This window comes from Gorilla gorilla, chromosome 18 (genome assembly GCF_029281585.2).
Source record: "Gorilla gorilla gorilla isolate KB3781 chromosome 18, NHGRI_mGorGor1-v2.1_pri, whole genome shotgun sequence".
Classification (NCBI taxonomy): Eukaryota; Metazoa; Chordata; class Mammalia; order Primates; family Hominidae; genus Gorilla; species Gorilla gorilla.
In genome coordinates this window covers 99,983,986-99,997,535 of record NC_073242.2, presented here as the reverse complement: position 1 = coordinate 99,997,535, position 13,550 = coordinate 99,983,986, and the positions used below count along the sequence as shown (strand labels likewise).

The following is a 13,550-nucleotide window of genomic DNA, read 5'->3' as shown; positions in this document are numbered from 1 at the left end:
TTGAAACCTTTATGTACTAAAATATAACAGCCAACCTATGTTCCCCCTTTCCCACCTGCACAAGAAGAAATTGTAGGTGAAGGCATCCTGAACGGAAGAGCCTCAAAAACAGTGTTGGGCCAGAAAGTTTCTGGTATATGGTGCTAAATGAAATGCTACAGAAGTATTATGAACGCAGCCTTTTAAGCCTTCTATGTCAATGGCACCCAGATCCTCATTTTGACTATTGGGAAAGAGCTGCTTACCTTCAATGTGTCGACGCACTGTCCAGACAGCGTTGGGGTTACCAGGTAGCTCAGAAACAGCCATTTCTGACACCTGACAGGAGAAGAGGGAAGCCACAGATCCAGTGAGCATGCAACTCAGCTACCTGCTTACAATCACATCAAAAAATAAGGTCTCAAAGGCAGGGTTCACAACGTATGCTGTATTTAAAGGATGAAACCACCTAGTGAAAGAAGAATCTAAGAACCAAACAGGCTGGTTCTTAGTGGCAACCCCCATGACAGTCTTAAGCAAAAGTCACAGGATGTCTGAGAGGGTACAGTTGCTGCAGGCAAAACCATACCCCTTTCCTTCAAGTACAATATGCCTTGATCATCCTCAGAACAGCAGTAACCACTGGGAATCAATCAGGCCTTCTAAATTAGCATCCCCTTTCTTTCCCCAGCTCCCATAAGGCCAAATCCCACGTGGACCAATTCAAATGCCACCTCCTTTAACAAAATTATTCCCTTATCCCCTTGGCTGGCAGTCACCTCTCCCTTCTATAAGCACTCATAGAAATCAGTCACCACCGGCTGGGCCCAGTGGCTCGCACCTGAAATCCCAGCACTTTGGGATGCCGAGGCGGGTGGATCGCCTTAGGTCAGGAGTTCAAGACCAGCTGGCCAACACGGTGAAACCCATCTCTGCAAAAACATAAAAATTAGCCAGGCATGATGGCGGGTGCCGTAATCCCAGCTACTCGGGAGGCTGAGGCGGGAGAACCGCTTGAACCCGGGAGGCGGAGGTTGCAGTGAGCTGAGATTGCATCATTGCACTCCAGCCTGGGTGACTGAGCGAGACTCCGTCTCCAAAAAAAAAGAAAGAAATCAGTCACCACCTCTTAGGGCACTAACTGTTTTGTCTTTCTGATTAGATTTTTATGCTCCTTAAAGTCAAGAGTGAATGATTCTCTACATGTCCTATAGGTTCTCAAACATAAGAGTAAACAAAACATCTAAGCCAAATTCAAAATGATCTAGAGGGGAAAACTGGGTGTAGGTTATACAGGAACTCTCTGTACTGTCTTCGCAATTTTTTTATAAATGTAAAATCATTATAAAATTAAAATTATTGAATGTTTTTAAATGATTAGAGACAATAAACTAGCCACTTATATATAGCGTGTAACCCACATCTTATAGGAAGAACTCATGTATATTCACAGAAAGACTAGCCCTTTTCCTAGTTTACTGGTATAATTAGAAGGAAGACCTAAGAACTTCATCATCAATAAAATTCAACTGTCAATTATGCTATAGTCTATACCAAATGTAAAACTGTCAGTCACCCTGGCTCAATTGAGACCACAATCTAGTTAGACAAGGTGTAACAAATAGACATATAGGAATAAAGCAACGTTCAACAATTTAAAAAAAATTTTTTTTTTTTTTTTGAGACGGAGTCTCGCTCTGTCGCCCAGGCTCGAGTGCAATGGGGCGATCTCGGCTCACTGCAAGCTCCACCTCCCGGGTTCACGCCATTCTCCTGCCTCAGCCTCCTGAGTAGCTGGGACTACAGGCGCCCGCCACCACGCCTGGCTAATCTTTTTGTATTTTTAGTAGAGATGGAGTTTCACCGTGTTAGCCAAGATGGTCTCGATCTCCTGACCTCGTGATCTGCCCGCCTCAGAAAATATTTTTATATATAACAAAGGTTTGTCTATAGATTTGAAGTGGGGAGAGAAGTAGCAGGAAACTAAAAAATGATTCTTGAGTCACTTATCTCTTACACTATACAAAAATTTTCTGTTAATGCACATATGCATTTTTTTTTAGAGACAGTCTCACTCTTTTGCCCAAGCTGGAGTACAGTGGCGTGATCTCGGCTCACTGCAACCTCTACCTCCCAGTTCAAGCTATTCTCCTGCCTTAGTCTCCTGAGTAGCTGGGATTACAGACACCCACCACCACTCTCGGCTCATTTTTGTAGTTTTAGTAGAGAAGGGGTTTCACCATGTTGGCCAGGCTGGTCTCGAACTCCTGACCTTGGGTGATCCAGCTGCTTCAGCCTCCTAAAGTGCTGGAATTACAGGCGTGCGCCACCGTGCCCAGCCGCACATATGCATTTTTTGTGTAAAGCACTAGCTTTCATCATATGCTCACTAGGATCCAATGAGAAATAAGTAACTAACGAATCAAGAGCAATGGCTCTTGGCCAGGCGCGGTGGCTCACGCTTGTAATCGTAACACTTTGGGAGGGTGAAGTGGGAGGATCACTTGAGCCCAGGAGTTCAAGACCAGCCTTGGCAAAATAGCAAGACCCTGTCTCTACCAAAAATAAATAAATAAATTAGCCAAGCGTGATGGCGCACACCTGTAGTCCCAGCTACTCCAGAAGCTAAGGTAGGAGAACTGCTTGCTTGAGACTGGGCGTTGGAGGCTACAGTGAAGCAAAGTCTCACCACTGCACTCAAAAAAACAAAAACAACAACAACAACAACAAAAAACCAAAAACCAGACCTATGGCTCTAAATTGGGTCTGAGTCATTGAAATTTTCGTGAACTGATGAATATATTTTGGCAGAGACAAAACATTTTCAAATTCCCTGAAACAGCAATGTTAACAGCTAACATTTATCGAACACTTCACGCCATATCTTAAGCTAAGTGCTTTGTTTATTATCAACTCATTTAATTCACGTAATTCTTTATGGCAGGTACCATTATTAAGTCCATTTAACAGAAGAAACAAAAACTTAGTAATAGCTATTAAGTGGTAGAGCCAGAATTCAAAACCCAGATTATCTTGGGCGTGTTCCAATAAAAATTTACAGAAACAGGTAGCAGGCCTCTTGAGAGCTCAGTTTGCCATTCCCAAGCGCTCAAAACAAACTGTTATAGGAAGTTTTTTATTTTATTCCTAACAAGTTCAAGTTCAGGGCCCTCACTAGAAAGCATTAACATTAGGACTATGATACACAGAGAATATGGGATTCAAGAAGATAACTTTTAGTGTCCACATTACCTAAAAAGTCCAGCAATAAAAGATTCACTAAATAAATTATGATCTACCCACTTTGGTGAAACATTGCAGAAACACTAAAAATTATGCTACTTGGCCAGGTGCGGTGGTTCACGGCTGTGATCCCAGCACTTTGGGAAGCCAAGGCAGGCAGATTGCTTGACCCCAGGAGTTCAAGACCAGCCAGGGCAACATGATAAGACTCTGTCTCTACAAAAAATACAAAAATTAGCTGGGTGTTGTGGCACGTGCCTGCAGTCCCCAGTTATTCAGGAGGCTGAGGTGGGAGGATCACCTGATCCCAGGAAGGTCAAGGCTGCAGTGAGCCATGATGGTGCCACTGCACTCCAGCATGGGAGACAGAGTGGGACCCCATCTCAAAAATAAATGAATAAATAAAAAGTATGCTATTTAGGAGTATATAGTAATAAGGAATAAATTTAATAATATACAAAAATATATATAGCATTGATATAGTTGATTTAACTAAGACTAGATGTATACAGAGAGTGAAATGTTCCATATAGATTTCCTAGCCTCCATGTCATGACTAGTGACCATGTGGGCTATCATGCTAACAAGTTGAGGAATAGAAAAAAGCACAGGCTGGGCACAGTGGCTTACACCTGTAATCAACCCTTTGGGAGGCTGAGGCAGGATAATCACTTGAGCTCAAGAGGTCAAGGCTGCAGTGAGCCAAGATCATGTCATTGCACACCAGCCTGGGCAACACAGTGAGACCCTGTTTTGGAGACAAAAAGAAAGAAAATCTGAAGTATAAACTTCGGGGAAGTCAGGGAGAAAGAACACACTTTTTCACAGACACCTTAACTATGTCTTTGACAACATCAGAGTAAACCCATAAACTACTTTGTCAGTGCTTCCCTCCAAACCCTGCAGATTATCTAGAAATTGCAACCTTACCTCAAGTCCATGTCTTAGGACTCTCAGAGATGATCGGGGTCCCCTACCACAGGCCACATACAACTGTGGAGTATCTTCATTGGCCAGATCAGCTATCTGCACAGAGAAAAAGTTAGAGGAAAAAATGTCTCCAGTGCTGTTTTCAAACACAACTCTGATTCTCTAGTATCCCAGACATCCAGCTGCTTTACAATACAATTATCTGTTGATCAATATGTGAAAAGAGGTGAATGATCTGTATTGTAGTTTTGAAAAACTGGACAGTTCAAATGAAAATTCTTTACTCTCTCTGCAGAGCAATGGAGTCTACTGTAACATAGACACACATGTGAGTACTGAGGGTATACAGCCATCACACCAATCTCCTAAAGAAATTAACACACCCATTTTAAGTGTATCATCTTATTATTTATAAAACCTCAATAAAGCACATCTGTTTTCCACAACTTTAAAAAATATTTTGCTATTCTGATTCTATGTATATTTTCATATGCATTTAAAAATATCATTCATTAGCTGGGTATGGTGGCTTGTGTCTATAGTCCCAGCTACTGAGGAGGCGGAGGCGGGAAAATCGCTTCAGCCCAGGAGGCTGAGGCTACAGTGAGTCGTAACTGTGCCACTGCACTCTAGCCTGGGTGACAGAGTGAGACTCTTGTCTCAAAAAAAATTAAAAAAAAAAAACAGTAAAACATTATTCAGATCGGATCCAGATGCTTTAGGCTAGCAAAAAGATCCATGGCAGAAGGAAATGTTAAGAAGCCCTGCTATACACACTTTAACTTCCCATTCATTTTATTTTATTTTTTTTAAGACAGAGTCTCACTCTGTCACCGAGGTTAGAGTACAGTGGCACTGTGTAAGCTCACTGCAACCTCCATCTCCTGGGTTCAAGCGATTCTCCTGCCTCAGCCTCCCAAGTAGCTGGGATTACAAGCACCCACCACCATGCCCGGCTAGTTTTTATATTTTTAGTAGACGGGGTTTCACCGTGTTGGCCACGACGGTCTCGAATTCCTGACCTCAGGTCATCTACCCGCCTCGGCCTCCCAAAGTGCTGGGATTACAGGTGTGAGCCATTGTGACCAGCCTTTTTTTTTCCTTTTTTTTTTTTTTTGTGACGGAGTTTCGCTCTTGTTACCCAGGCTGGAGTACAATGGTGCGATCTCAGCTCACCGCAACCTCCGCCTCCCAAGTTCAAGCGATTCTCTTGCCTCGGCCTCCTAAGTAGCTGCGATTACAGGCATGCGCCACCACGCCTGGCTAATTTTGTATTTCTTTTAGTAGAGACAGGGTTTCTCCATGTTGGTCAGGCTGGTCTCAAACTCCCAACCTCAGGTGATCTGCCCACCTCGGCCTCCCAAAGTGCTGGGATTACAAGCATGAGCCACCATGCCTGGCTAATTTTATTCTTGATGAATAAACTATTTACACACATTATTTATTCAAATTCCAATGAAGGTGAAAAAAATCACTAAAAATCAAATTAGAAATTAGTCACACTTGGCCGGGTGTGGTGGCTCACACCTATAATCCCAGCACTTTGGGAGACCAAGGCGGGCGGATCACGAGGCCAGAATATCGAGACCATCCTGGCTAGTTAACAGTGAAACCCTGTCTCTACTAAAAATACAAAAAATTAGCTGGGCATGGTGGCAGGCGCTTGTAGTCCCAGCTACTAGGGAGGCTAAGGCAGGAGAATGGCGTGAACCTGGGAGGCGGAACTTGCAGTGAGCCGAGATCACGCCACTGCACTCCAGCCTGGGCAACAGAGCGAGACTCCATCTCAAAAAAAAAAAGAAAAAAAAAGAAATTAGTCACATTTATTTTCTGTTGCCCTCAAGACTAATTGTTTCTCAGAAAGGAAGAACAAAGCAATTAATTTCAGATGGGTTTAATTAAACCTGTCTGAATGCTGACTTGTTTCCCCAGTACCCAGTGAACAAACTCCTCTCCCATCAGAAGTGTGATTAACTACACAGGTGGTCCCTAATGGTCACTCAAACCCTGGCAATTAAGGATGCAGCAACATGATCAAATTCCTGGCTGTCACAACTGAGCACCAGCAATGAGAGACACAAACTCCATTCTGAGCCACTTCAGGTTCCTCCTTGAGAATGTGATTCAAAACTACCTGTTACCAACTGATCCCAATGTCTCAGAACTATTTTAAAGAGGAACTGTGGTAAAATTAAATAAATACAGCTATATGTAGACTGTTACATGACAAGAGGTCAACCACAGAATACTGTGGAGTATATGAATCCACTTATTTTAAAAAGAAAAAGATAGAACACATAAACATATACATGATTGTAAATGCAGAGGAAACACCTAGAAGCAGTCACAAGAAGTTGTTAATACGAGCAATATGGCTCAATGGAGCGGACAGGTGAGAAGATTATGGGGAGGACTTTTACTTCTCACTTCTTGTATGGTCTGATTTTTTCCTCCCCTGCAAGCTGTACAGGAATATGATCTGCATTTTTACATTAAACGTGAGTTTTGTCATGATGGGAAAAAAAGCCCGAGGACTTATTAATGGTTTTTTGTGCTCAAACTTCTACCTCTAACTGCTTTACACACTGGCGAGTTCATGGAAATACTAATAAAGCTATTTCTTAGACTAGACCTCAGTTTAACTTTAGATCTATTGTGGAAGGGGCTGGAAAGGCCCACCAACCTGGCAAAACAGAATGGGAGAGAGGCTGTCCAACTCATCAACCAACACAAGGTTTTTAAGCGGTCTTGGCTGAAAAAAGAATGTGTCTCCTTCTTCCAGAGGCATGGCTGATGAAAACTCAGGTTCTTCATCATCATCTCCAAGATGTGCAATTTGATATAAGTAACTGGGAAGAAGCAGAGAAGAGAAACTTTCGGTAACGAGTTCTCTGCCTGACAATAATGTCTGGCATCAACATAAAGCACAAGCTATTTGATTATATTAAGATACTATTGTTATTATTTTTAGGTGTTATCACTAAGTACGACAGCTAGGATTTGTTTCAAAACAATTCAGGGAAAAGATCTGGGAAGTGCGGTATTTTATTTATAGCACAAGCAACAAAGAAAATACAGATAAACTGGACTTTATCAAAATTTAAAACTTTTGTGCATCAAAGGAAGAAAGTAAGATGACAACCCACAAAATGAGAGAAAATATTTGCAAATCATATTTCTGACTAGGATCTAGTACCCAGAACACATAGAGAACTCAAAAATAAAAAGACAACTCTTAAAAAATCGGCAATGGGATTTGAATAGACATTTCTCCAAAGATACACAAATGGCCAATAAATACAAAAAGATGCTCAACATCACTCATCACCGGGGAAAGGCAAACCACAATGAGCTACCACTTCATACCACCACTGCATACCTAGCAGGATGGCTATAATCACAAACGTGGAAAACAAGTTGGCAAGGATGTGGAGAAACTGGAACCCTCATATACTGCTGTTGGGAATGTAAAATGGTGTGGCTGCTATGAGAAAGTTTGGTGGTTTCTCAAAAAGTTAAACACGGAATTACCATGACCCAGTAATTCCACTCCTACATATATACCCAAAAAAATTAAAAATGGGGAATCAAATAGGTATTAGCACAGCAACATCTACCACAGCATTGTTCCCAATAGTGAAAGGTAGAAACAATCCAAGTGTACATCAGCAGAATGGATAAACAAAATGCAGTATGTACATACAATGAGTTATTCCGCCATAAAAAGGAACGAAGTTCTGATACAGGCTACCAAAACATGAATCTTTTTCTTTCTTTTTTTTTTTTAAACATGAATCTTCTAAATATTATGCCAAGTAAAATGAGCTAGACACAAAGGGACAAATATTAGCCAGGCGCTATGGCTCAAGCCTGTAATCCCAGCACACTGGGAGACTGAGGCAGGTGGATTGCTTAAGTCCAGAAGTTTGAGACTCTACAAGAAATACAAATATTAGCCAGGCATGCACCTTGCTAATAGTCCCAGCTACTTGGGAGGCTGAGATGGAAGGATCACCTTGAGCCTGGGAGGTCGAGGATGCAGTGAGCCGAGACTGCACCCCTGCACTCCAGCATCCTGGGAAACAGAGTAAGACTCTGTCTTAAACAAACAACCAACCAAAAAAACCCCAAAAAGCTAAGAAGGCTCGGCTGGGCACGGTGGCACACGCCTGTAGTCCCAACACTTCGGGAAGGCCAAGGTGGATGGATCACTTGAGGTCAGGAGTTTGAGACCAGCTCATTTTGTACTTTTAGTAGAGACAGGGTTTCTCCATGTTAGTCAGGCTGGTCTCAAACTCCCGACCTCAGGTGATCCGCCCGCCTCGACCTCCCAAAGTGCTTGGATTACAGGCGTGAGCCACCGCGCCCGGCCATTTCATCAAATAAATACTTATTGAAATACTTAAGTACTGCTGGGCGCAGTGGCTTACGCCTGTAATCCAACCACTTTGGGAGGTCGAGGCGGGCAATCACCTGAGGTCGGAAGTTCGAGACCAGCCTGACCAACATGGAGAAACCCTGTCTCTACTAAAAGTACAAAATGAGCTGGGCATGGTGACGCATGCCTGCAATCCCAGCAACTCAGGAGGCTAAGGCAGGAGAATTGCTTGAACCTGGGAGGCGGAGGTTGCGGTGAGCCGAGATCACACCATTGCACTCCAGTCTGGGCAACAAGGGCAAAACTCCACTTCCAAAAAAAAAAAAGAAAATTTATTTGATGAAATATTCAGCAAAAAGCTCAGAAGAGACATCAAATCTAAAGATAGTTCCGGAGATACCTACAGAGGTACTGCCTGAAGCCACTAAAATAAAGGAAGGTAAGAAAAAGAAAGAATCTACAGGGACAGAACAAACTTCTTTTGAAAGAACTAACACATTCTTGTGAAAAGCTCCCTAAGCCTCAAAGCCGCACCTTCCTACTGCCAACTATTTTTTTTTTGAGAGAGAGTTTCGCTCTTGTTACCCAGGCTGGAGTGCAGTGGCGTGATCTCAGCTCACTGCAATCTCCACCTCCCAGATTCAAGTGATTCTCCTGCCTCAGCCTCCCCAGTAGCTGGGATTACAGGTGCCCGCCACCATGTCCAGCTAATTTTTGTATTTTAGGTAGAGATGGGGTTTCACCATGTTGGCCAGGCTGGTCTCCAACTCCTTACCTCAGGTGATTCACCCACCTCAGCCTCCCAAAGTGCTAGGATTATGGGCATGAGCCACTGCACCCAGCTTCTGCTGCCAACTTTTATCCCAACCAGGGTGAACTAGGGTAACAGAAGGATTACTCACTGGTTTCCAAATTCTGATGCTACAAAAAGGAACCCTGTTTTAAGCACACACATGGCAGCAGCAACGGGTACAGTATCAAAATACTTGAGCCGGATCTCAGTAACCTGGTGAGAAAAGAAACATTCTGGTGTACAAACAAAGTGAAGTGAGCCCCGTATTATAAGACAGCACAGGCTGAGTAGCAAATAAAATACTGTATTTCATATCTGAGCAGGGGTCAACAAACTCCAGCTCATGGGCCAGTCATGCCAATCATTACTGGCTGTGGCTGTCTTTGTACCATAATGGCAGAGTTGAGTAATTGAGACGGAGACTACGTAGCTCACAAAAGCTGGAAGTATTTACTATGTGGCCTTTACAAAAAAATGTTTGCCAATTCCTGATCCAAACAGCTATTTAAGAAATTGCCCAACAATTCACAGAGCTCGTCCATAGGATAAAACAAGTAACAGATCATGTTTATTACCAGTTTTCAGCAGAAACAGAGAACTTTATCTTCTTCACACCAATTATTATCACCTAAAAATAATCACTACAAGTGGCATTACCGCTCTTATATTGTATGTAAGATTACTAGACCAAAAATCTGATAACCAGAGAGAAAATCTATACTCATATACCGGTTCCAAGGGCAACTACTTTCTAAGTTCTGATTTTTTTAACTTGTAAAGTATTACCTGTCTTGCCTATCTCATCTCATAGAGTAGCTACACTGGTCCATCCATGGTCTACTTACCATATCTTCATCTGTCTCCAAAGTGATCTTAAAGATATCTCCCTGCTCAGTTTGAGCCAAAAAGAAGAACATCGATTTGGTTTTATGGGTTGCAGAGCAGACAAAAATCATTCCTCTTTCAGGGTCATCCAGGTCATTCTAGCAAAGTCAAAAACACAATCGACGTCTTAGAAATGGGTACTTCTTAGTTCTGGAATTCAGCACTTTACCAATAGGGATTACAAATGACATTAAAGGCCTAAAGGCACAAGCTTTGATCCACAGTGTCCTGCCAGCCAGAGCACTGGAACCCCACAGCTCAAAATTCTAATATAAATATCTAATAAAATATGGGTAACCACAAGAGTCCCAATTCCACTCTACAGCCTGATCAGATTCATAAGGCAAAAACTGTCTCCAGAGAAAAATGTCAGAGAAGAGACATGAAATTTTTTAAAGAGTCATCATTTCAGGCTGTGAAACACTGCTCCATCCAAACTACCCTGTTCTACATCAAATGCCTGATTCCTAAAAGGCACCTCCTTAGATATGACTTTGAATTTTTTTTCTTTTAAAGACAAGGTCTCACTATGTTGCCCAGACTGGTCTCTAACTCCTGGGCTCAAGGGATCCTCCCGCCTCAGCCTCTCAAGTAGCTGGGGATCAGAGGCACACCACTGCACCTGGCTTGCGTTTTTTAACGTTTCCAACAGTTTCTATTTCTCCCACCAAGTAAGCTCTGCTCTGCAAGAAGTTTTAGACTTTGTTATTGTAAAGCCAAGTACAGTGCCTGGCACAGTTAGGTGCTCAACGTCTAATCAACTTAGTGACTTCCTATCCCTTAACAAGAAGAATTTAACTTGCCAAATTTCTTCTAAGGTTTTCTAAAATTGCTGGAATCTTACATACTACATATTACATTAAATTAAATCCTAAAGTTCAATCCCAGAACAGATAAATATTTAACAGCAAATAAATAATCCAGGGGATTGAGGGGAGAGATGGCAGTAAATGATTCAAAGAATCCACACCAAAACCACCAGGTGAAAAGACGCCGGGGAAGAGGGATATTCACTAGTCTCAGGAAGAGGGATATTCACTAGTCTCAAAGATCACCATCAAATTCCATTATCAGTTACCAAAAAAGAAACAATACCATTACAATGAAGACAATGGGCAGGCACCACCTTAACAAAGTGACCAATTTAATGTCTCAATCCGATAAACCAACATTATGTACACACAATGTGTGACATAGTGGAGAATATGTATCACCTATACATCACTCCCTATGTAGTAATTATATCAGAAATATTAAACTCAATATAATCATGAGGAAACAAACTATGGGACAGACTATAAGAGAATTAGCTGGCCAGGCGCAGTGGCTCACGCCTGTAATCCCAACACTTTGGGAGGCTGAGGCAGGCAGATCACAAGGTCACGAGTTCGACACCAGCCTGGCCAATATGGTGAGACCCCATCTCTACTAAAAATATAAAAATTAGCTGGGCATGGTAGCAGGTGCCTGTAGTCCCAGCTACTTGGGAGGCTGAGATGGAAGGATCACTTGAGACTGGGAGGTCAAGGATGCAGTGAGCCAAGATTGCGCCACTGCACTCCAGCCTGGGCAACAGAGCAAGACACCATCTTAAAAAAAAAAAAAAAAAAGAAAGAAAATTAGCCCAGACTGGCAGGGCACTTCATGCCTGTAATCCCAGCACCTTGGGAGGCCAAGGCAGGCAGATGACTTGAGGTCAGGAGTTTGGGACGAGAATGGCCAACATGGCAAACCCCGTCTCTATTAAAAATACAAAAAAGGCCGGGTGCGGTGGTTCACACCTGTAATCCCAGCACTTTGGGATGCCAAGGTGGGCAGATCACGAGGTCAGGAAATTGAGATCACGGTGAAACCCAATCTCTACTAAAAATACAAAAAAAAAAAAAAAATTAGCCAGGCGTGGTGGTGGGCACCTGTAGTCCCAGCTACCCGAGAGGCTGAGGCAGGAGAATGGCGTGAACCCGGGAGGCAGAGCTTGCAGTGAGCCCAGATCGCACCACTACACTCTAGCCTGGGTGACAGAGCAAGACTCTGTCTCAAATAAATAAATAAATAAAATACAAAAAATAAAAATACAAAAAAAATTTAGCCAGGTGTGGCAGTGCATGCCTGTAATCCTGGCTACATGGGAGGTTGAGGTGGGAAAATCACTTGAACCCGGGGGGCAGAGGTTTCAGTGAGCCAAGATCACAACACTGCACTCCAGCATGCGCAACAGAGCGAGACTCCATCTCAAAAAAAAAAGAAAAAAAGGTGAGAGGGAAATATCCTAAACTAAGGGAGACTAAAGGCCAATTACTAAGGAACTTTTTGGGATAATGAGAGAAATATGAATATGAACTATACATAAGGTAACTATACTACACAAAATGTTACAATTTCTTGAGTATGATATTGGCAATCTGGTAATGTAGGAAAATGTCCTTGTTCTCGGGAGCCATTATCTTAGAAGATTACTGGAGTGAGGCATCATAATGCCTGTAACTTCTTTTCAAATTGCTTAGCCTAGAAAGTATATGGATATATCATGAGAAAGAAAAAACAAATGTAGCAAAATATTAATAACGGATTAATCTAAATGACAGGCATGTGGGAATTCATTGTTCATTGTTTTTAAACTTTCTGTATGTTGGAATTTTCAAAATAAAAATGTTGGAAAAAAAAAACAAACCAAATAGAATAAAAGGCAACCTATCTCTAACAAATATGCCTGGTTTCTCCAAACTAGAAACGTTCAGGAATTTCAAATTAATAATTGTCCACAGGTTCCTCTGAAATAGAAATTAGATTAGTTTTAATTCCCTTTCTAAGAGAATTTGTTTGGCTTTTACTAAAATATTTCACCAGCTTTATTAAAAACAACATTTACGTCCCTGCCCCAGGGTCACTGAATTTTCTTTTTAATTTACAAAAAACTAAATTGGTAACAAACTAAGAGACTACACTGTAATCACAAAAATTAAACACAAATCTCTCTCTTCTTATATCAAAGATCTTACCCGCCTCCTGGGAATTGGACAGCGGATATCTGGCTGGTCACCAAAGTTCTTGTAAGTAATATAGTTTTCAGAGCAGATCAGTACTCCACTTGGACCATCTGACCCTCCTGGAACTGCGAGAGAAAATAAAACTTAGCAGTGACTTTGACTCAGACATGAATTTCTTCAGCTTTCAACTCCTCCTCTCTTTCAGCACAACTTGATGATGGTAATGTGCCTGATGCTAAGAAACATTTCATGTGTTTCTCCTCCCTTATGTTCATGGTAGATAAGGATGAAGCATAGTTTGTGTTTACATGGAAGGTTTGGTCTCAGCCTGGATAACGTATCCAAATGTTTACCT

General features: G+C 42.1%; 1 protein-coding gene and 1 non-coding gene across 2 annotated transcripts in view; both read right to left on the bottom strand.

Moving 5' to 3' along the window:
• The window catches only part of SF3B3 (splicing factor 3b subunit 3), a 48,751-nt gene that overhangs the window by 23,938 nt on the left and 11,263 nt on the right, over nucleotides 1-13,550 (bottom strand). The window contains exons 6-11 of the mRNA XM_004057921.3: nucleotides 13,208-13,320; nucleotides 10,169-10,306; nucleotides 9,433-9,536; nucleotides 6,836-7,001; nucleotides 4,153-4,248; nucleotides 246-318 (exon numbers count right to left, since the gene is read on the bottom strand). Coding sequence (XP_004057969.1) covers nucleotides 246-318; nucleotides 4,153-4,248; nucleotides 6,836-7,001; nucleotides 9,433-9,536; nucleotides 10,169-10,306; nucleotides 13,208-13,320 — 690 coding nt within the window. The remainder of the gene's footprint in view (nucleotides 1-245; nucleotides 319-4,152; nucleotides 4,249-6,835; nucleotides 7,002-9,432; nucleotides 9,537-10,168; nucleotides 10,307-13,207; nucleotides 13,321-13,550) is intronic.
• LOC115931143 (small nucleolar RNA SNORD111) lies at nucleotides 10,531-10,624 on the bottom strand. Its single transcript, XR_004067693.1, has one exon. It is a non-coding gene; the product is annotated as a small nucleolar RNA SNORD111 (small nucleolar RNA).